The 24,381-nt window shown below is 37.7% G+C and overlaps 1 protein-coding gene across 1 annotated transcript in view; it reads right to left on the minus strand.

The window, feature by feature from the left end:
• LOC126458053 (FERM, ARHGEF and pleckstrin domain-containing protein 1) overlaps positions 1–24,381 on the minus strand; it is a 761,742-nt gene that overhangs the window by 122,156 nt on the left and 615,205 nt on the right. Inside the window, exon 11 of the mRNA XM_050094851.1 lies at positions 18,331–18,663. Coding sequence (XP_049950808.1) covers positions 18,331–18,663 — 333 coding nt within the window. The remainder of the gene's footprint in view (positions 1–18,330; positions 18,664–24,381) is intronic.

The raw sequence follows: 24,381 nt of genomic DNA on the forward strand, positions 1-24,381 counted from the left end.
GATTTATAGAAATCATGGAAAACCTAAATCAGAAAGGCCAGATGCAAATGCAGTGCCTTAACAACTGTGGCACACTCAAGGCTGATGATATGCTAAGAATTGTTGCTGACCAAGAGATGAAAGCTAAAGCATTGAAAAAAAGTCACAATTCACATTAATGTGGGTAAATCACCATCAAATAACTACAGAAGGCAAGCAATTTGTAACAAGTCAGAAGCAAGTAATTGCCATCAGCTTCAGAGTTAAAATGAAAAATTAATCATGGAACTGGATAACAGAGGACTAAAACAAATGATAGGTTGGATGCAGCGGGGGCTTAGTTAAAGGAAAGGAATCTTCTCCTCCCTTGAACTGAGTGAGAGGATTACATGGTATTTTCACTGTGACTGGTTTTCTTCATGTTTATATTTTTCTATTTTAATTTGAAGAAATCATATCAAAGCTGGTTATTAAGAGAATAACAGTGGATAGGATGTAAAATGAAACAGTCATAAAGTTTGATGTAATAATCTTCACCTTACATAGACAAGGAAATTTATGGGATGGTAATGATATTTAGTTGTACTGCATCATCACAATACTGCAGTGACAAATTATAGCATCCTTGTCAACTAATTTATAATGAGCCTTTTTCTACACACAAATAACTCATTCAAATAAAAGCATGCTGGTTGCATGACAACATGGTCAAAAACGTCTATCCTGTTTCATAAACTGGCTGAACTTGTAAGATATTAAAGACGTTGTCATTCTAAAAGGAACTAATCACAAATCACCTTGAAGATAAAATACTGAGTAATGGAAGAAATAAATATAAATAATGGAGATATCAGCTTATATATAGAATTCACATTCTTCTCCTGAACTGTGTAAAGTTATTATAAATACATATGCTAACTAACATCCTAGGACAAATTCTGGATTTTTTTTTCACCGTGTCCCTCCTTTCTGACCTCTCTCACTGCTGTGAACAGATCTGTTCCTGACTTCCATCACCTTTGAAATAATTCCCTCAATTCTTATTCCCCTCTCTCACTTCTATTACCTTCACTTTTCCACACTCTTCCAGTTCCTACACCTATTTTAGACAAAAATTGTTCTAGTTAAACAGAAATCTCCACCCCACTTCACTTTTGTGAGACAATTCACTAATCACTCCATCTCCAAAGTAAGAGTAACCAGTACACATTTTACATCTATGACTTTCCACAGTTGGTCTAATTTAATAACCTACAAAAAGGCTAATTAAGTAAGTATGACTCTTTGAAGACTGTAACAGTAAACGATGACTGAGTTCAAGGAAACAATGTACAACCACCATGAAGGTAGGTTTGTTTATCACCAGCCCACATTTATGTAAGATACTTTCTTGTAAACAATAACACTGGGACAAGAGAAGCGAGAATTTTTTATACTACAGTTTCAAAATTACCTGTGTCAAGCAAAGCTAAATACTAATGAAATTCCCATAAACAATTTCTTACATACAGTGTGTATGTGAATATAAGATTATGATAAATAGATACATCTTCACAGTCACCAATAAATGATGAATAAACAAAATTTAAAAACACTGCTAAGATTTAAATGCAACAGCGAAGTTTGTCTCTTATTATCAATGTCAAATTTAATGTTTGATAAGTGCCGAATGGTGGATTTTTCTACTTCAAAATCAATAGAATCATAAGCCAGATGTGGCTATTTTATGGAATCAAACACGGCAGTCAGTGTAAATATAAAGTACGTAAACACATTCAATAAAATCTATTAAGGCAGGATCCCTCAAAATTTTAAAACAGGTGAGATAAAGATTGGAAGATAGAGAAATATAAGGCAAGTGAATCAGAGAATGAATACTAGTAAAGAAAATCTATATAGGAGCATAGCTGAATTTCACATTCTGAAGATAACCATGAAATATACACTGACACGCAGAGAGCCATGGCAGTTCACGCATAGTAGGAGTAATACAATGTTGAACTACCAGACTTAAACTTACAGCCTCCATACTCGAAAAACATGGCTAATACGTTACATTATTACATAATTCATGCACTTGTGTTCAGTATAATTAACAAATTGAGATGTTATATAAAATACATTCTGTTGAAAATAACTTTGGTGTGAGATGTGATCCAACACAATAAGAAAATTTTATGTAAATTGCTAAGTAAGCTGATGGTAAAAACCATAGCTTACCACACTAGTACCAGGAACTAAAAGGAATAGAATTATCGATAACTGACTTGCTGCAAGGAATTGCTAAAACAGAACAAACTCTACACATATTGATTTACTTGTGATCACAGATCGTGCAGACACCTCTGCAATCTATCATCCAGTCAGAAAGCTGTTTTAGCATATATTAAAATACGATGGAAGCATTTTTTCCCATTGCATTTGGTGTATGAAACTTTCATCTTGAAAATGAAGCAGAATAAAATTGTTGATGCTGAAAGAATCTATGTTCTTGTATGTAAGTCCACATACACAGCTTGACTCTTAGGTAACACTAGCAACAGCAACTAAAATGCACACAAATACAAAAATGATAATCATAGACATTATCCATATATTAGGAAAATAACAGGAACAATTATGAGAGGTAGGAAATGAAGTTAAAGCAAATGTTACTAAAGTTATCATGTACTATTTGAGAACTAATCAAAATTACATATAAGATCAATGGAAGGGAGGAGCAAACAAAGTCATATGACAGAAGAGGAAAATATGTGCCTCAGATTGAGAACAAATAGAATAGTTTCTAAAACACAGTTGTGAACTTCAATAAAGCCAAAAAAGGATCTGACAGAGAGAACTTTTGTTTGCAAATTAAATTCACATTATGTTTATTCTCCTACTGTTAATGAATATCCACTTGTGTTTTTATTAATAAATCAACATACAACTGCTACTACTCCCACAATTAGGAAAGTGCTGCAATTTTGAGTGCTCTTTCATATCACCAACATCCACACCTCCTGAAGCACAAGACAAGAGATCATATGATGTCCTCAAATACTCCAGTGCAACAGAATAGAGCTGTTCAATGCTGTTGGTTGTAATATTTGTGACTAGTCAAGCAGGTGTATTTTATACAAGTGCATACATACAGAATTTAGGTAACCAGCAATTAAAGATAGGTAAGTGTTAGGAACTCAAAATGTACAACAACAAATTGGAACGAAATATTATTCAAAATAATGCATAGAATGACAAAACATCTGGATCCATGCAGCAATACATATACATGAATATCATTTACAATAAACTAGTTGTAAGCACAAGATATGAAAATGTTACATAGAGGATAAAGCAAAGAAGGTGAACACAGCAACACATAAGGAAGTTGAACATATCCACATACATATGCAGACAGCAGCAGAGCAGTCAGGTATTCTTTAACTTTTATGGAAAAAACTGATGGAAATAATTATTAGAGGTTCAACATAACTCATTTGCTATTATGACAAACCACATGACAAATGATCACATTGTATTCAAGTAAGTATAATGTGCAATAAACTATAGCATGGAAAGTGTTTACAGTTAATGCTCAGGAGACTATGTGGGAAACAAATGTCTCCACAACACAAATAACTAATATATGGAAACACAATATAACATTTTAGAGGATGCATTAAATATCTGAATCACTGACTTTTCGAGAGAAAAGAGAAAAAAACTCAAAACTGCTTTTCCAAATCTATAATGTGGTAATCTGGGCTCAACCAAAAGCACATAATGGGCTTCTTGATAGTATCAAATTATTTTACATGCTCATTTAAAAACTAACAGTGATCATTCAACACTTCTCTTTAAGTTCAATATAATGAGGTGTAAGATTAATAATTATGCTGCTTCCACAACGATCCAGTAAGTACTACCAGCAATAATCTCTCAATGTAAAAAAAAAGGAGGAAGTCAAGTAAGAACTTCATTTAATTTTCCTTATATCATTTTTGTAACCTAGCCCTTGAAACTGTCTGGTGTTAACATATGAATCATGGATGAAAAATAATTGTGATACAATATATTTGCATCAAACAGTCGCAAAGAGATATCTGAAGGTGACTGTGATTGGACTGTAATATACGGGATCTAGACTATCAATAAATTAATGCAAAATTCTCTGATGTATTATAGCAACATCATTGTTTCACAACTCATTAATGTTAAAATTAAAGGCACTACCTTCATTCATGTAGAATGCTGTGGACATATCTGTTTCAAACATAAACTGTCACCAATTTACATTCACTACCATACTTTTCACAAATTCCAAGCTGTCAAATCGACAACAGGAAACTTCTAAAAATTTATTTTTCTCTAAGCTGTCCCACAGGCCTGCGAATACAATACAATCCTTTTACTGAGATCTCTTTCCTTCACTTTTTTCCCAGTACACAGGCACAAATGAACCAAACAGAAAATTGAATGCACAAAATCAATTCATTAACCATTAAATCTTGGACACAGAAGCTTAATTAACCATTCTATTCTTATATAAAATCAAACAAGGTGAAGGCCAAGTGCAGTATCCAGAATTAATTAGATAGTATCTATATTTTTATGACAGTTAGCAATCACTGTTATAAAAATGTACTTTACCATACAACCACTGGTCCCACAAAGTCATCTACTAGTGAAACAGATTTAATTATATAAATACTGAATACATAAAATTGGTTTCATATCCCATATTACTTAGTAATATATGATAAACCTAGACAACTATAGATAGTTCTGTTGCACCTACAAGAAAAAAGCTCTGTTGCTATAAATCCAGGGCAAAAATGAACAGAAACCAGGTTTGTAAATCACTGAAGTTTTCTGAACAGAAGAAATACAAACAAGAACTGTTATGTATTACATAATACAGTATAATAAATAATGCTTATAGAAATCACATGTAACAATTGTGATCCTTCCCCTCTGAAATGCACACACATACAAACACATACACACAGATAAACATACACAAATGAATGCATACTTAAAACGGCTGCTCAAATAACTCTATATTTAAAAATAACATACTTCCTACACATGTATCACTTATAAAACAGTTTGTAAAATAAAGTTAATCAAGTATCAACTCATTTTTACCATTGTTTCACTCCAATAAAATGATTCTATGTGACACTCAGGGACAAGATCAAGCAATCTGAGAAACATAACTTACAAGTAATACATGACAGCAATGGATTAGAGTCCAAGCACAAACTCAATGAATGTGTGACCTAACAAAAATGTTCCCATAGAAAGTACACCCTTTTCTGATCAGTAAGATAAAAGATAGCCTGATAAGATATCCAGCTAGTAAAATAAGTAAAAATTCAGTGGCATCCCAAGCACTGCTGTTGAACTGTGAATAAAGACAAATATTTCTGTATGTGTTGAATAGGTACTACATTCTTTTCCCTTCTAGAATCTGAATTATGTGCCACAAACGAAAACTACAAGGAACTGCACGAATATCACAGTGCAATGGAATTTCAGGGTAAGGAATTATCTGTCGTTTTACTATACAAAAATCAATATGTGAACAGAAAATTCGAGCTTAAATGAGTTAGTTATTTGAGCTACTAAAACTGAATCACCCTTTTCAACGCTTGAGGAAGTGATAAGATGTACACACACCCACATACATATTCTGACCTGCAGTTGCAAATAACATCCCTTTGTGAGTGAATGAAGGCCAGAGCAGCTAATCAAAGTCTCTTTTATAAATTTTGTGGAATAAATACCACCTAAAAATGTCAATGCAACCAACAAAAGTTAAATGCATTGCAGTTACATTCATAAGACACACTGCAGCCTGTATCATTTCTTAGTTGTCAACAGTTGATTATTTTGCTACAAAAATCATTAATCTGTTATAAAATTCAAAACCATTCAAATAAAGATCAGAGATGTATTCTTTAATATATAAATGAAAGCCTGTATTTCTCTTTCTCCCTCTCTATTCTACAGCATGCTGTAACATTTCCTTAATAAAACAAATGTTACTCTCACTGTCTCATCACCGACATATGCAACTGTTTACAAGAGTTGCTTCAGCAATGTAAGTGAAATAGCATTCCATACATTACAACTAATGTATTCCTAAGTGGTGAAAGCTGACAGAACAAACAGATGCACATTAAATTTGACCCAGTGCTTCACATCAAATCATCTATCAAATATCTGTAGCATCTAATTTCCCACTAAAATTCAGGACAATACCTGAAATTTTGTTCAAATCTACAACCATTAAGAATTCTGTATGTCTCTCGTATAAAAATTTACAGCTAAAAATGATATGAAAAAAATTTATTCAACTTCGTTGTAAGGTTTCTAGACCTTACAATTACATGATGAGGAAAGCTAAAGTACAATAAAACACCATATAGAAATGTTGAGCAAAAAGATCTTTGTCTTCAGGAAATGGATGAGCAGTTAAGTTATGCTCTCTTCTGTACTATGATTTGTCACTGCAGAACTTACTGCTTGATGTATTCCACTAGTTAAACATTTTTGAAGTGAAATTTTTGGCAAAAAAATGGATATATTGTTAATTCATTATCCAGTCACAATTGTAAGGCACCCTATGACTGACAAATAAAAATGCAATAAATATCTTTCAGAAGCTTAAGTCATTATAGTCAAATAAAATAATCAAGTAAACTGTAAATTGTTGATGCACACAAACTAGCCTATTTCCAAGATTGTGTAAGAGTGTAAATTTTTGGCTCAATATAACTAATAGTTATAGCTTATTTTATGGAGGTTTAACAATTTATGGGTTCCAAGACCCAAGGGCAGGAACAAGGCCACAATATCTACCACAAAACATAGTTTTGTAGTATGCCTGAGAAATAAAGATGAAAGACAACTATCATTTAAATACTGCAAACTGTACTGCATATAATACTGGTTACTGTTTCTTTCTTTCTTCCAGCCATGTCACTTAAGTATATGAGAAAGTTCTGAGAAAAATTATTATTAGTGAAGTTGCCACAAAATAGTTTCATTCATTGATTCAAGTGGATTGGAAGTAGGGAAACAATTATAACAAATAAGCTAAACAGATGGCATGATTAAGATGCTTTTGAATACACATTAATCTGCAGACTCTCCAAACATATTTGTGACAGAAGTGTGAAACATATGGAAAACCTAATGGAAACTATCTGTGAGGTATAATTCCCAAAACTTTTACTGGTTAGAATGAATTGATAATATTCTAAAATATCTTTTGCAGCTTCTATAATTTAGTTATGGTGTATCTTGTCTAAAGCAGTCTTAAAACAATTATTATGAACACTGAAAATTAATCCATATCAAGTAATAATGCAATATGAAGGAAATGGAGAGAAGGAAATAAAGAGCAATATAAATTATAAATAATCTGTTATTGTATTAATCACGCACCAAGCTTTTAGCAAATTTTCAGCAGCTGGTGAAGAACTAACATATTTTTGCTGCAATGTACAGGAGCACACAGCAACAAAAAACTGTAGGGAAGTATTAAGTACTTGGATAATTCACAGGAGATCAGAACTGCAATGGTCTGTCCAAATAAAATTGTTTCAGATGTACAAAAATAATCATAATTAAGACATTCTACAATTACATTATAACTAGTAGAAACTTGACACAATATGTGCTGGACTTGAAATCCTATAAAAATCCCTTCCTTGTGATCAAAAGATGCAACAGATACACATCAAAGGAGCCAGAATGAGTTATTCCTAATCCTTGATGCTAATAGTCACCTCAAAAGCTTCAGAGTCAGTGAACCAAAGCAACAAATATGATACAAAAATGCAGAAACTGCCAAAAACAGATGAGTGTACAACACACTGTAAGAGAGAACCGAAGTTCCTGATCAATGCTCAGCAGATACACAGAAAGATGCATCAGTGATGTGGGAAAATAAAGAATGGAATGAAAAATGGTTTACCCTGGTAGTATGTGGCAATGTTATAAGATGAACTGCAATAAGTATTTATCGGACTGTTCACCACACTTTGATAAAATTTTCTTTCTCACTCAACAAGCACCTCCCCATCAACTATATTACAGCTTCTTATAACATATACTATCACCCATAGTCAGATCTCCCTTTCTTTCATGTTCATCATTAACTCATAATCAAACTAATCAATTTCTCCGTTGGCTATAATGCCTACATACCCCCCCCTCACTCTGTAATTCTCTGTCCCTATTTTTTTAAGTGTATGCTAGTTTCTGGGTTTCAATTTGGGTTTACTTTGGTCCCTTTCAATCTTCTCTTTATATTTGTCCTTTCCAATTTCTTATTTTCTCAGGGTGTTCTCTGTACTCCTGAAATATTTTTTTCAGCAACAGAGCCTCAAGGAAATTAAAGCACAAACACACAATAAGTCAATCACCAACTTCTGTCTATCAGTCTGCCACTTGATGCCTGTGTCTTTTTTCGCTGCAAATTTAACATACTAAAAGATTTAGAAAAATGAGGCAATTAAAGTATGAGACAAAAAGTTTACTTGAACAACATTATCTACTTAGGAACTTATCAAAAATAATGTTTCACACAGCAATATGGAATATCCAATTACAAAAACTCCATATTGTATCTTTTTTTATTTTCCGATAACTAAAATTTACTGTTGGGTTCCTTCACCTATACGGTCTGTTGTTGCAATTTGGAAAGGTAGACATTAAAATAAGTTGCTGACTGAAAGACTGTCTCAAACGCAAGGTAATATTTATTAAGTTAATGACAGTTGAAAGTTTTGCAACTGATTGGCACCATCGTATCTGAAAACTTTTAAGCAAAACTTTTGATAAAATGAAATCCAAGCATTTTTGTCTGCTTTCATTTTAATTAAATTTGACTAAAGAGATTCGGTATACTTAAGCAGTATCGCAGCACAGTGGTATGTGTGGTTTATCATACTTCAAACTGTTTGCAAGTATTAACAGTATCTCCTTTATCCATAGTCCCAATCTCAAATTATTGTACTTCATTTATGCGTGATAATTTTATTCTGAATCACAGAACAATATGTCATCTCAACATACAGGAATGGCACAAATTTGCATACTATCCAATCAAATAATGACCAAAGACACAACAACCAGCAGTTTCAGCACATATGCCAAGTAAAATATTTGTATCATCTTCATCCCTCATAAAAGTTAGGAACATTTCTTCATAGTTTCTTTGGACCATAAACCAAGATGAAATCTTATCATCTACACAACATGTCTAAGAAACAAACTGGCCAGTAATTGCAGTTGATTTGAATATAACTACAAAATTATATGGAATTATTTTATAAGGATTAGAACCACTTCAAAACAACCACAAAAAGTACCATTTACAACAATGAACATTTGTGACAAGTTGAAGTGGTGTAGCACACTGGGATGTATAACACGAACTGTTCTGAAGAGTGATAGCTTGTCATTTCATTCATATTTACCATTGCAGAGATGGTGCATGAAATAATACAAAGCAGCACGTCAATCCCTAAGCAAATTTTAAGTAAGCATTCTTGACTCCTTCACAGACTTTTAAATAGAAACTAATAATTGCTCTGGCTTCCTCTTGCAGCACAAAATTAATTTCTGAACAAAGTCACGAGAACTGTGTCGTTACTGTTGATACTGGCACTGCCACAGGTTCATATCTTGCCATGATAGCTAAAATTGAAATATAAACATGTTTCTTGCTTTTAAGAATCTCAGTAGTATATTTTACAAGTCTGTAAATATAGACTCTAAATGTATATTCATGTTGTGGCCTTTGCATTATTTCAGTTGTAACATCACATCTAATAAAAGTTATGACTTCTCACAAAACACCAAACCCCAAGACAAAACAATTATCTTCCCCTATTAATATGTTTGTGTTCCTGTGGCTGAGGCATTCATGGCACTATCAATGACGTGTTCAGAGAGACCAATGGTTATCTTGCATCAAATGTAGGCTCCATTTCTGCTCTTATTGCATATTGCATATTCATTGATGTTTTACACTCCCACTCCCTCCTCTCAAGATTTGTATGTTCTTCACATTTTCTTTCATTCTTTGTCATATCCCACACCATACCGAAAATACTATTTTTGTGCAACTTTTTTCTTCATGCAATTCACACTTCACATTCATTTTTTGTAAACAACAAGAAAATAACTGACACTGTCTCTTTGGCAATTTTCCAGTTACTAAAGTAGCAAGAAAATATTTCATGCTTAATTCCACTCAATTTCCACTGCCAACTACTGCAATTCAGGAAGACTTTTCACATCTAACCAAATATTATGGATTACACCCACTTTCTTCAACACGATCGATGCAAGTTATGCAGCAAAGTGGATGGTTTCTTCTACTAGATATCCTGGGTACCTAGCACCCTAAGCTTTAAAAATTCCTCCCCATTTCAGCATTCCTTGTTATACAGCAAGTACGTTTTCTCAGGATACCAGCTTCCTTGACTGATACAATGCACAATTGTAGCAAAACTCTGATATTCACAAAATTTTCACAATGAAAGTGAGTGTGTAGACTCCCCATATGAAGGGCAATTTCAAAAGCAGGTTATACAAAACTGCTAGTAAAAGTTGAACATTCAATAAAATTAAACAATTAACATGGGACTACTTAAATTACTGCTAATTGGAATCCAGTTGGACATTTTGTAACTTTTGCTTTACATTTGTAATTCACACTACAGTTTGTAGTCTTGTGCAGCTAAAGGCAGCACCACATTTTGACAAACATGTCACAACATAAGATAATAATCACTACCTGATGAAGCATTAAAAAAAAAACACAGTTACTTATTTGTCCTGCAGGAGAAAAGGGAGTAAACAGTACACCAAAAGGTGAAATTGTACAGTTATGTTGAATGGTGCAGCATAAAAGCCATTTATAATGGAATATAAAATTCTGATAATATAACAATCAACTACAAAAGGGTGAAAACTTTTATGTACAGTCTCATTTTAACTCTTGTTTTTAAACATCGAGGAACATCAACAAATACAACAAGAAAATGAAAGTTCAAAATTCTGATGGATTTTGTGTATATATATACAAATCCTCATCATCCGACATACACGCAGATACTATTTACACTGCTAAAATTTGTAATTATGTATACTAGAAGATATTTGGAATTTAATATAAATTCCTTTAAAAATTCCTATCAAGAAACCACATTCTCCAACAAAATTTCAACATTGGAACTATCCTATGAAGCCTCAAAGATTAGATAAATCAGAAAGGAACACCAAATAACAGCTTCTCTAACTTGACTTCATATTATAAGAAGCTCTACATATCAGTCATTCAGTCATTGGCTCAACTTCAAGCACTGCATGGAGTAAAGGTACAAAGTACAATGTCTGAAAATGTTGTGTACCATACATATTTTGAGTGCTGATTTTCTTTTGGTCAAACCGATGACTGCTTTGGCACATACGGTTTGATGTCTGTTGTTTGGGTAGATGTAGACAGTGTATGTGTTTCTGTTTTTTTATCTTCAGCAACCTTCACAAGATCCACACCTGGCTGAGCATTGGATGACACTTCAACAATGTGGCCATCTCTCACTTCCAGATCTACTGTTACTCTGTGTCTCTTTTTTGTCTGAGATTTCTTTCGTTTTGGAGCTCTTGTGGCTCTTTCAGTAGTTTTTGGAGCATCTATTGATGAGGATGTGTCTCCATCACTTGGAGGACTCTTTGCACTAGAGTAATAAGAATATGTTTTCATTCTAGATGGTATCTTTACAACATCAGATGATGCTGGAGCACCTTTTTCTACTAGTGTTGTCTGAATTGACGTACTTCTCTCTGAGAGAGACTGACTTGATAAACTGGTATCATCTAAAAATATCTGGACCTTATTATTACCATCAACAGTAGGCAAACTACCTGACATAGCTCTTTCACCAAGTACTGAACTGTCTATAGAACTACTGCTAGCTGTTGAATAATGTGGAGCACATTTATTCTGGACACTCTTCGTTGGCTTTTCAGGGGAAGTTAAGGGTACAGACATATCATCCATTGATGTATCTACATTTGTAAGGCTTTTTGATGAATAATATGTCTGACATCTGGATCCCAATGGTGTTTTACTTAACCTGTTTGGACTTGTATCATCCAGGCATGTATCACTTTTAGCTCCAGAGTAGAATGATGGACTTCTTATTCGGGATTTGTTAAAGTTTTGTTCTGAATTTGTGGCACCGGCAAGCTCATCCATCGATGTGTCATCACTTTTTGCACTAGAATAATGTATTTGGCATTGAGGACGCACAGTGCCTTGACTACTTGACCATTCAGACAGAGAAAGACCCATTGATGTGTCTTCACTCAATGAGCTGCCAGCACAATAATAAGACGGGCACTTTGGTTTGACAGCTACCTTAACAGTACCATCCAATGTAGTGGCTGATGATGAAAGACATTCATCACCAAGGCCCAATATAAATTCATCGTCATCATCATGAAGTGTATGATTTTCATCTGTAGAGCTCTCATCCCCAGCAGTAGGATCTGTTGAATCTAATACAGTCACTTTACAAGCTTCTTCTGGGTGAATTTCCATAAAAAATGTTTCAACATGACTAACAACAGGAGTCTCAAATACAGAAGATGAAGTTGGTGGAGACGGCCAATCCTCATCTGATATCTTCTGGGTTTGCGGGACAGGTACATTTTTTTCTTCAGCTTCTGCTGCAATTCCTGTTGATGAGACAGCCTCAACATTCTTAGGAGTTGGGTCGGCAGGAACAGGAGGAGTCTCTGTCTTTCCCTGCGCATCGTCAGACTGGAGTGCTCCACCTGTTCCAGATGGCGGATCTGAGGAGAGACTAGGCTGGCGATCACTGGAAAGCAGAGATTCATCATCAACAGAGGGTGAATGGGAGGAAGGTTTGGTTGAGTCATCCTCTAAATCAGACCGCTCCTGTTCCGATGTTGTACTACGTTCACTTATTCGAGACAGTGTGCGAGAAAGAGAAAATGTAGCAGCACCGTATCCACCTACTATCATATCGGCCCCTGTCAGCCCACAAGGGTATCCAAAACCACTGGGGAAATCAATTAGATCATCACGAAAGGTATCATCACGATGATTGTTTGAAGTACTTGAGGTTTCCTCCTCATCAGCCAAATGTGCTGCATCATCCTGTGGGAAAAAACCATCTTCGAGACTGGAACTGCCACTACTTTCAAGAGGAAATGGTCGCCAGTGTGCAACAGCAGCCATTTCTGCACGTGGTGCCATGGCTAAGGACGATGATGTTGTTGAGCCCTCTTCTTCTGAACGAGTTCTCTCCATTATATTTCTATCATCTCTTGGAGATTCTGAAGACTCTTCATCCTTTCTGTATGGTTCTTCTGCTGCTGATTCAATTTTCTCATCCTCAGATGGTCCTAATTTTTCATCACATCCACTATCGTCTGTTGTTGAAACAGGTACATCCGGAACAACCCTATCACCTGACGTATCTTCGAGGTCCTTCACTGCATCTGCCTTTAAAGTTTCATCTAAACTCTCAGTTTTTGATATTTGGTCAGTTTTTGCCTCCTCCTCTGAACTTCGTGGTAGTTCAATATCTGCATATTCTTCAAAGGACGCTGTTGGGATGGCATTGCTGTCTGCTACGTTCAGACTCCCTCTTTCTCTTAAAATTGGTGGTGTTAAATTGTCGTAGTCACTGCAGACATCTGGGCTCTCCAGGCTCTTTTCAACTAGTTTATACGCTTCTTTAAACTCCAAAACTAGGTCTTCCTTTGGTATTGGTCTAGCAGATGCTGACTCATGTTGTTCATCTGAAATAATCCATAGCTCTGGGCCTGGATCTTCATCAAGTGATTCAACAGCACTTTCCTCACTTCCATCTGCATACAGCAGGTGGGAAAAATCTTTTTTTAGAGATTTTCCCATGTCTAGCTTTTGTTCATGTCTATATAATTCATTAGCTACAGATGTATCAAAAAATCCTGATGCCTGAGACTGTAAACTGGTTTCTTTTTCTTTGTGCAGTAATTTTCTTTTATCTCGTACTGGCTTTTCAGGGCTTAATACATCTGGAACTACCCTTTCCTTGTCTGGTGACAAGCCATACTCTGTCTTTGGCACTTCTAGTGACCTTGATGAGCTTTCCAGTTTGTGTTTAGCCTCTTTTTTCTCCTGAGACCATGACTTGGTAGCTAATAGTTTGCGCGGAGATGTACGTTTTACACCATCCCCATCAGCATTTGGGGGTGATATAATTAAAATCTCCCTTTCAGGTGATTTTTCAAGCACCTCTTTAATTTTTTCTTCAAGGGACTTCGCCTTTCTGTATTCTGGCAGTTTATCAGACTGAAGGGACTTACTGCTGGAAAAACTTTCACTTTTTGCATGTTCTTTTTCCTTCAATAGTAATAACCTCTCTTTAGGACTAGGTATGTCTATTGCTTTAGAAGGTTCAAGTTTAGGAACTGCTGTTGACTTTATTGGTTGGCCAACACTGCTAATTTTGTTCATTCCTGCAGTGGCTTGTTTGGTTTGAATAATGTTTGATGACTTGCCTGAGACTCCTGGGCTGGCTTTACTTACTGCACTGACTCCAAGTTTTATACCTGATGTACCTACAGGCTTTCCTGAAACAGGGCTTCCTGCAGGTTTTGTTGTGGGTTGAGGAGATCTATCTCGTTTATGTGATTTTGTGTCTGTTCTCAATGTGGATGGGGCTTGCTTAACCAGGACTTTATCAGGTTTTGGAGGAAGACATGGTTTGGAAATTGCCACTGTACTTGAAGGTGGAAGACTTCGATGTTGAGGCTGTAAAAGAGTAGGTCTGGAAGGAACATTGCTTCCAACAGAAGCACTCTTATTAAGTGGTTTTGATGCATCCACTTGTCCATTACTATCAACAGTATCATCTTTACTGGAAAACGAGTCAGCAGGAGGAAGGCGATGAAGTGATACAACAGGTGCATCGAGAGACTTTGCACGCCTTGATGATGATGGAGAATCTGTAGAGCCTAAACTTCGCAATTTGGTAGAAACAGCAGATCCTTCAGACCAGCCCAAACGTGCGCGAGCAAAAAGTACAGGAGATCGATCCCGCCTATGTGCCGATGCTACAGAGCGCCTAGCAGCTTCAGCTAGAGCTGGTGCCCGTTGCCAACCCTGATCAATTGGTCGCCTCACATCAGTTGACAAGAAATCAGGTAAATCGAAAAAACTTGAATCACCTTTCAGAAGTTCCTCAAACGAACTTCCTTGCCTTTTGATGGGGGCAGTTTTCTCCTTACCTGAAACTGAAGCTATACCTTTATCTTCACCTTCTTTTTTGGCTTGGATCTTTGATTCCTGTCTGAGAGCAGTGCTACTTTTTACAACATCTGCTTCCTTGGCCACAGTATCTGATTCTTTGATGATGACTTCATATAAAGGACTGGTAACAGATTCGGACTGTTGTTTCAGTCCTGGTTTGACTGGGTCACCTAAGGTCATGGATGTGCTAAAGCTAGCTTCAAAAGAGTCCTGGAAGCTCATAGCAGGAATTGTATCATCAACAACTTCCTCAGATGACTGCTTATCTATGGAGGGAACTAACTGATCTGGCTCTGGTTTGCGGGGTGTTACATCAGATTTGGTTCGCCTTACTACAGCTTCCTTTGGATGATGGTGCTGGCTACTTACGTCAGATTTTGCTCGACGTTGGACAAATGCTGCCTGTTGTCTAGATATCTCATACTTTTGTGCAGTCTGTGCAGCTATTATTTTCACAACGTCTTCTTGTACACCAAGATCTTTATCCAAATTTGAACTGAATTTATCTGCTTGCAATAGTTTGTCAGTCTTTGGAATGTTACTAGCAGAAATACTTGCAACAGAATCTTGACTAGAAACTGGAGGCTGATAATGACTTTGAGCAAATGCTGTTCTAAGAGCTTCCTTATGAAAACCTGACCCCTCGCCATATTTTCGACTCTGCGGTAGAATTCCATTCTGAACTTCTGTTTCTGTTCTAGAAATATCTGATTTTGCTCGACGTTGTATTAGTGCTCCACCACTTGTCTTTTCACCAGATATATCAGATTTTGCACGACGATCAGTGAAACGTGCTGCTGTTCTAGGATGTTTGTAAGAAGAATCAAAACTTTTGTTGCTTGAGGTAGTGTGCTCTCTTTGCTTGGGTGTAAGTTCTTTCTTAAGACTGATGCCCGATCTAACCAAGTCTACATGTGCTGCCTCAAGCATTTCAACACTTAGGTCAGGAACTAAGCTATCACCCTCATCCCTCTGCCTTGCAACATCTGATTTGGTACGACGCTGTACAAACACAGAGCTTATAGATTCTCGTTTCTGAGTTGAAACATCTGAAGCTGCTCTGCGAGTTGCAAAAGGGGAGCCAGATACCTCTTTTGGTTTTGGCATAAGCCCCAATTTCCCTCGACCTGGAAGAATGGCACCTACTAGTTTCTCTTGCATACTATTCACTTCTGATCGAAAGTCTCTATCAAATGATAATGCAGGAGAAAAAGTTTTGTCTTTTTCCATTATCTCTGGGGAAAATTTTAGCTCATCTGTTTTCTGCTGTGTATCACTACTTACCTGTTTCAACAAACTGCCACTAGTATCTGTGTTAGATGGCATATGGCTGAAACTACTGGTGCTTGTCTCGGGACTGCTGGGAAGTGTTGGTACAATTGCTACTTCATCACAGCTGTCTGTGCTAACATTAGCTGATGACTTTTCTAATAATTTAGATTTGTCTTCAACATGAGTTATGGAAGTTTTATGCGAAAAATCTTGACCGGGAGAGTGAATTTGTTTAGAGATATCACACTCTGGCCTGACTGAAGTAGGCAATGTACCAGCTGGTAGCCCATTTTGACTTGTGGCTGTGCCATTCATGGGATGAAGTTTGTGTAGAACATAGGGAATAGTAAATTCGGAAGATTCAATTTCTTTATTTTTTAAGTTTTCCTCTTCATCACCACCAAAATCTGTGCTGTCAGCAAGAGTAAGATCAATAGATTTCTGATGTGTCAATGCCCAGCGTTTACCACGATTAGCCATCTGCTTACTAACTTCATGGGAATCACTTTTCACTCTTTCTACAGGAGCACGATGAATAGTATCCTTAACCAAATTACCCTTTTCTCTGACATCTATTATTAATTCTTTCTCATACTTTTCATGATAATCCACGGAAAGAGTTTGTGCTTGTCTTTCTGCATTTTTCAGATTTTCTCTCAAATCTTTATTTGAGAGACCATCTATCAACAGTTCTTTTTTAGTATCAATATTTATGGGAATTATGTCATCAAATTGCTTGGTCTTTGCTACATTTTCAGAAATATCTAAATTAATGGCAGGTTTGATTTTAGATTCCTCCTCATTTAACTGTGGCTTCAGAGGAGTTTCAGAAATAATTTCTACAGCTGGCACATCACTTTTGACACCTAAAATGCTGATTTCCTTGCCATTGACAATATTTGTACTAGTCAATGTAGGTTTAACAGGAACTGTGTCAACAATCGATTTATCAAGTGCAGAAGTATCGTTAACAGTAAGATCATCAGTGTCCATTTGGAATATCTCTGGGCTCCGAGAACTGTCTCTTGCATTAGTGTCTGGTGCACTTTCATCCAGGGGTAAATTGTCCCCACCTGAATCAATGCTCCCAGATCTACTTCCGGCATAACTCTTTATTTTGGATCTACAAGTGATACCATCTAATTCTGCCTCATCTTCTGCATCATCATCTTCATCTTGCTCTCGTTCCAGAAGTTCATACGAATCATGAGAGAGATCGTCATGGGACAAAACAATTTCTTCTTGTGATCCAGTATCAGCTGTACCCAATAATATACATTCACTCCCTCCTTCAATCATTCCTGGCTCCTCCCCACCTCCACTTTCCGTTGAAAGACTTGAAGTAGTGCCGGGGTAGCTGCTGGAATAAATGCGTGTATCAGGAGTGACTGCATCAGGTCCTCTGTCAACAGACCCCATCTTGCTACCAGCAGCACTGTAACAGGTGCGCCGGCTGTCATCATAACGGGTGATTGGGGCATCTAACAGTCTTTCTTGTCTGTAAAAAGACTCATAATAGCCTCTTCCAGAGCTCGAATGATCATCTGGCAGATTTCGGCAGCTTGAACTTCGCTGCCATTCGTGACGACCGGTGGAATGAGTTATTACCAGTTCCCCACTCTTAATGTTAGTGTTAGTAGCACTGGAGGTAGTTGGAATGTTAGAGGGAGGATGGACTGTACGAACAGTAAACGTAGTTTGGGTTGGAGAAGCAGTAGTGAGAAGATGATTGGCTGTTTTCTGACCTGTGTTCGGGTGACGGTAAGGGCTCTGCGGATGTGGCTGCTGCCGTGCGTTCACAAACTCTTGTTCTTCGTCGTCCGTAGCATTCTGCTGGCCTGGGGTCCTGGGGTAAAAATGCTGGGGACTGGAAGTAACTGATGTCCCTGGCGATAGGGAAGTGGTGAGAGGTGGTGAGGGCGTCAGGGTGGGAGCAATAACAAAGTCGCGTGTGTCGAAGTCGTGGATATCGGCTGTATGTGTCGGTGATGAAGTCGCTGTCATACTCGGTGTCCTGCGGCGGGGATCTGTCGACCCCAGCGTCATCGATCCGCAAGACAGAGACGCTGGAGTGCCGGCTGAAACAGTAACAATAATGAAACTCTTTTTATTTTTCCATTCATTTAAATCAATGCAGAAAGCAGTATGAAGACAAGCACAAACACAAAAATTGTGAAAAACTGATCCACATGTTACGTACAATAAATGATGAATAAATTCGATAGTTCTATGTCTACTGTAGATTCAGAATATATAGGCACTGTCAGGTGGAGGTCCCTGAAGTAAATGCTGATAGTATTTGCTGTAGATTCAAAATATATAGCCACTGTCAGTTGGGGGTCCATGAAGCAAATGCTGATAGTTTCTTATGTACCCATGCAGGTGTGACACTTCCATTCCAAGAATGATATCAGCAAATAGTTGATAAATTTAATTTCAAAATAACAAAGAGCAAGCCACAACTGATGCATGAGGTTTGTTTAGATAAAATATACTTGTGTCGGAGACGTCAAAGATAACTTTACTGACAAAGAAAGAATACAGCAATTGAGAAGTACAATAATGAGGCTTTGAGGGAGCATACACATAATTACCCTCATTGTTCCAGCAACTTTCCCAGCATGGTACAAGTTTTTCTATACTTTTCTTGAAGAATGATGAGGGCAGACAAAGCTAACTTTCCACAGTACCACATATCACTTGATCATAAATAATGCCCTGACCTTCCTGTGCCACATATGTGTGCCACATATGTGGTAATCAGAAGGCAATATACCCAGACTGTAATGTGGGTGAGGAATGCAGGCGTTCCAAGTCACATTGGTAGTTAACGTTAGCAAAATCGGACCTCATGACTGTTTGGCTGGCCACTTGCTTCTAATGGCCCTTTAAAGGTTCTGTGAAGTGTTCCAATAGCACTGGGTACTGAGCAACGATTATGGTCCCATTAGACATCCACTCCAGCACTAATTATCCTTGGATATCGAAGAACAAGCTCAGCACAACCTTTCTAGCCATGACAGGTGCCTGGACCTTCTTCAACTTGATGAAAAAATGACTTCATTCTGTTTGGAAAAGATGATAGCATGTTTCCTACATAGCCACAATTTGCTAGAAGAATGCCCTCCTGTTCTTTTGTATTGGACCATGCATTCCAGGCACTTTCCTATGCCCAAGCCTTGGTCTTCATTGTGAAAATATCAGATTCTCCATGCAACGCAAATTTTCTGTTATACGGCAATTCTCCCTTGCCAAAATGCCAATATGAGAAACTGTTTCCACATCAATTACAGGCTACTGTACAGGTTGTCATACACTGTTTGCTACTATGAAACTGGACATATCACTTGAACACAGTGCTACATTTGAAGCACACTTCCCAATACAAGGCTTGTATTCAATAATAAATGTCACTTTCTTCCAACAAAATATTAAAAATGCCACACCACACTTTCTTGGATGTATACAATACACTTCTGTTACAAATGGTTACTGTGTGTACATAGCACAGTTGTCCATGGAAATTCAAATTTTCTGCACAGATACAACAGATTACCAGTTTCACTACCCAACCATTTTGCAGATGAATGGCAAATAATATTCTTGGTGTTACAGGCATTGTCAGTGTTTCACTTGAACAATGCTTACAATTTGGATGCCTGATTAGCAATATTCGAGCACAGTATCAGCAATAAATACATTAGACCCCACGAAACCCAACAATTTACCTCAGTGAGTAAATGTGTTTCTAGAATGTAAGTGTCGGGGTGCACGGAGCCCTTGCGATGCAAACTGAGGAGCTACTTGATTGAGAAGTAGCGGCTCTGGTCTTGGAAACTGACATATGGCCGGGAGAGCGCTGTGCTGACCACATGCCCCTCCATGTCAGCATCCAGTGACACCTGTGGGCTGAGGATGACATGGCGGCCAGTCGGTACCGTTGTGCCTTCATGGCCTGTTTGGGCGGAGTTGAGTTGAGAATATAAGTGTTCCCTTTCATTACATCATCGGTTCCTTTCTAAAATTCTGCTACTTTAATTTATGCTCTCTTCTTGAATGAATAAGTGAAAGGGGAAACTTCAAATCAAGTATTATTATTGTTGCTGTTGTTTCACATTTGTTAACAGCAATGGACATATTTTCTGTTCCCACTTACATATACACCAGTAAGTTACAGTATGAAAATTGCACTAAATCTGTCATTAATTACAGAAAAATTTTCTGGAGAAAGTGAAGTAACATTTCTGGAGTACTGACGAGATAGAACAAAATTAAGTTTCGAATTTCTTATAAAATAAACACGATTCCCGGGAAAATTTCCATTTCCAAAGTAGTTAAAACACTCAAAAATTTCGCGAGAGAGGTGGTGCAGTGGCTAGCACACTGGACTCGCATTCAGGAGGACGACGGTTCAATCCCGTGTCCGGCCATCCTGATTTAGGTTTTCCATGATTTCCTTAAATCGGTCCAGGGAAATGCCAGGATGGTTCCTTTGAAAGGGCACGGCGGACTTCCCTTCCCTGTCCTTCCCTAATCCAATGAGACCGATGACCTCGCTGTCTGGTCTCCTTCCACAAACAACCCAACCCAACTCAAAAATTTTGTGAACAGACTGCTGTATGATCTAGATGAAGTCCCATTACTCTGTGGAAACATTCAAAAATGATTTTTAATGTACATTTAATCCTTTTTCTTGTAATGGTAATGCACTGATCAGTCCCTCTTACACCAACCCTTCATCCCTTCCAATAGATAAAGAATGGTAGTCTTTCTATCAACATTCATTCATGCTGATTAATTTTATGCCTCTAAGTAAATAGAATACAGTTTGTCATAGTTTTGCGTATGTTATATTGCCAACGAATGTCTATTTCCATGAGAAATATATTCCAGAGCATGGATAAAAATTACAAAGTATGAATCAATAATTTTGCATGAAATAATGGTGACATTTATTCTTTAGACATAATGTTCTAGTCTGAAATCTGAGATAAGCTAATCAAAATCTCTCAAAATACCAATAAGGATTTTTTTCTTGTGGTATCCAGCTCCGTGAAAGTTGAATGCTTGCTGGAGGTAATGGACCTAGATGGCCATTAGAGGACACAGTCTTGCCACAGCATTGCTCTCATAATGTGAGTGCACCACACGTCTCGCCATGTGAATACGCTGGCCAATTGTGGTCCTCATGTCTGATGTAAATATGGCCATCCAGGGAACTGTCAGTCAGCTCTGTACTTTCATCTGTTATTGTGCGTTATTATAATCGCTGTACTACGGACTATTGGATAACAATCTCACTCAGCGCTTGGTCTTTCTCTCTGGTAGTGATTCAGATTATCTCTCTCTTTGCTATTGGGCTGTTGACATCATCGTGATGATAGTTTCCACTTTGCACTTCATTGCTTACATGTGATGCTTTGGTATCGTCATTGTCTGTGTCTTGTCCACCGTCTGTCAACCACGTTTAGTTCAGCTACAGCTTGGTGTTGTGTTCCCTTCTGCAGGCATGACAGCTCTACAGAAGTTGTTAAGCAATGAATTCCAAATAATAAGATTTTTCCACAGAATACTAAGGAATGTCACAGTCTTCCTCTGTTCATATTCGGCAAGTTCAGACACACAATGTGGACAAACTCTTGTGTTGCTGCAAACAGTTTTGCAACAGCTGATTAGTGAGAGAGAAGTGATATTGCAATGGAAGGAAGAGGAGCAGTGAGTAGTTATGTAGAACAATGTTACTGAAAGGCCATTAGGTGAGTCAGTGCCTCAAGAACATGTCTCTCGAGTTGCAGAAGAGTGACCAAATTTCCCCGGTTCAGGTACTTTCAGAGGAGCTCCAAAGATATCTTCTTCTCAGCATGATCTTTTAAATGAATCGCAGCCATGAATTGCTGCTTTACTAGAGAAGAAGTATTGAAGAGTGTTGAACGCCAAGATAAATGCGTCCTTAGGTCAGTCTGTGCCGGTCATTCACATCAATCTGCAACACCAAGGAACAGATGACAAATGATCAAAAATTTCATGGGTGTTTGTAAATAGTACTGTTGTTCACAATAAGCCTTGTCATTTTTATTACAATGGTTCAACCATAACACAAAATAACAAATCCAAATCCGAATATTTTGATATACTTCTCAGAATGTGAAATGGCTGCTAATGATGACTGTCAGTCATGGCTCCACAAACAGATTTTAAATGCAATTTTTGTCTGTTCCGCATGTAATGGAATTTCCTGCCATATTCAGCTACATTTAAAACCAGACTGACAAGTATGTTCATATACCCAGTTTACGGATCTAAAACCTACTCCAAATCCTTGGTCAGTCCTGAACTTCCCACTATCCTGATGAAATCTAATGGAAGCTGCAGCATTTATGCATATACACTACTGGCCATTAAAATTGCTACATCAAGAAGAAATGCAGATGATAAACGGGTATTCATTGGACAAATATATTATACTAGAATTGACATGTGATTACATTTTCTCGCAATTTGGGTGCATAGATACTGAGAAATCAATACCCAGAAAAACCACCTCTGGCCTAATAAGGGCCTTGATACGCCTGGGCACTGAGTCAAACAGAGCTTGGATGGCACGTACAGGTACAGCTGCCCATGCACCTTCAACACGATACCACAGTTCATCAAGAGTAGTGACTAGCATATGGTGTCGAGCCAGTTGCTCGACCATCATTGACCAGACGATTTCAATTGGTGAGAGATCTGAAGAATGTGCTGGCCAGGGCAGCAGACGAAAATTTTCTGTATCCAGAAAGGCCTGTACAGGACCTGCAACATGTGGTTGTGCATTATCCTGCTGAAATGTAGGGTTTCGCAGGGATCGAATGAAGGGTAGAACCATGGGTTGTAATACATCTGAAATGTAACGTCCACTGTTCAAAGTACCGTCAATGCGAACAAGAGGTGACTGTGACGTGTAACCAATGGCACCCCATACCATCATGCCGGGTGATACGCCAGTATGGCGATGACGAATACATGCTTCCAATGTGCGTTCACTGCGATGTCGCCAAACACTGATGCGACCATCATGATGCTGTAAACAGGAACCTGGATTCATCCGAAAAAATGATGTTTTGGCATTTGTGCACACAAGTTCATCATTGAGTACACCATCACAGGCGTTCCTGTCTGTGATGCAGCGTCAAGGGTAACCGCAGCCATGGTCTCCGAGCTGATTGTCCATGCTACTGCAAACATCGTCGAACTGTTCATGCAGATGGTTGTTGTCTTGCAAACATCCCCATCTGTTGACTCAGGGATCCAGACATGGCTGCACAATCCGTTACAGCCATGCGGATAAGATGCCTGTCATCTCGCCTGCTAGTGATACAAGGCTGTTGGGATGCAGCACGGCGTTCCGTATTACCCTCCTGAACCCACCGATTCCATATTCTGCTAACAAGTCATTGGATCTCGACCAAAGAAAGCAGCAATGTCACTATACGATAAACTGCAATCACAATAGCTACAATCCGACGTTTATCAAAGTCGGAAACGTGATGGTACGCATTTCTCCTCCTTACACCAGGCATCACAACAATGTTCCACCAGGCAACACCAGTCAACTGCTGTTTGTGTATGAGATATCGGTTGGAAACTTTCCTCAAGTCAACACATTGTAGGTGTCACCACCAGCGCCAACCTTGTGTGAATGCTCTGAAAAGCTAATCATTTGCATATCGCAGCAGCTTCTTCTTGTTGGTTAAATTTCGCGTCTGCAGCACGTCATCTTTGTGGTGTAACAATTTTAATGGCCAGTAGTGTAT

This window comes from Schistocerca serialis, chromosome 2 (assembly GCF_023864345.2).
Source record: "Schistocerca serialis cubense isolate TAMUIC-IGC-003099 chromosome 2, iqSchSeri2.2, whole genome shotgun sequence".
Classification (NCBI taxonomy): domain Eukaryota; kingdom Metazoa; phylum Arthropoda; class Insecta; order Orthoptera; family Acrididae; genus Schistocerca; species Schistocerca serialis.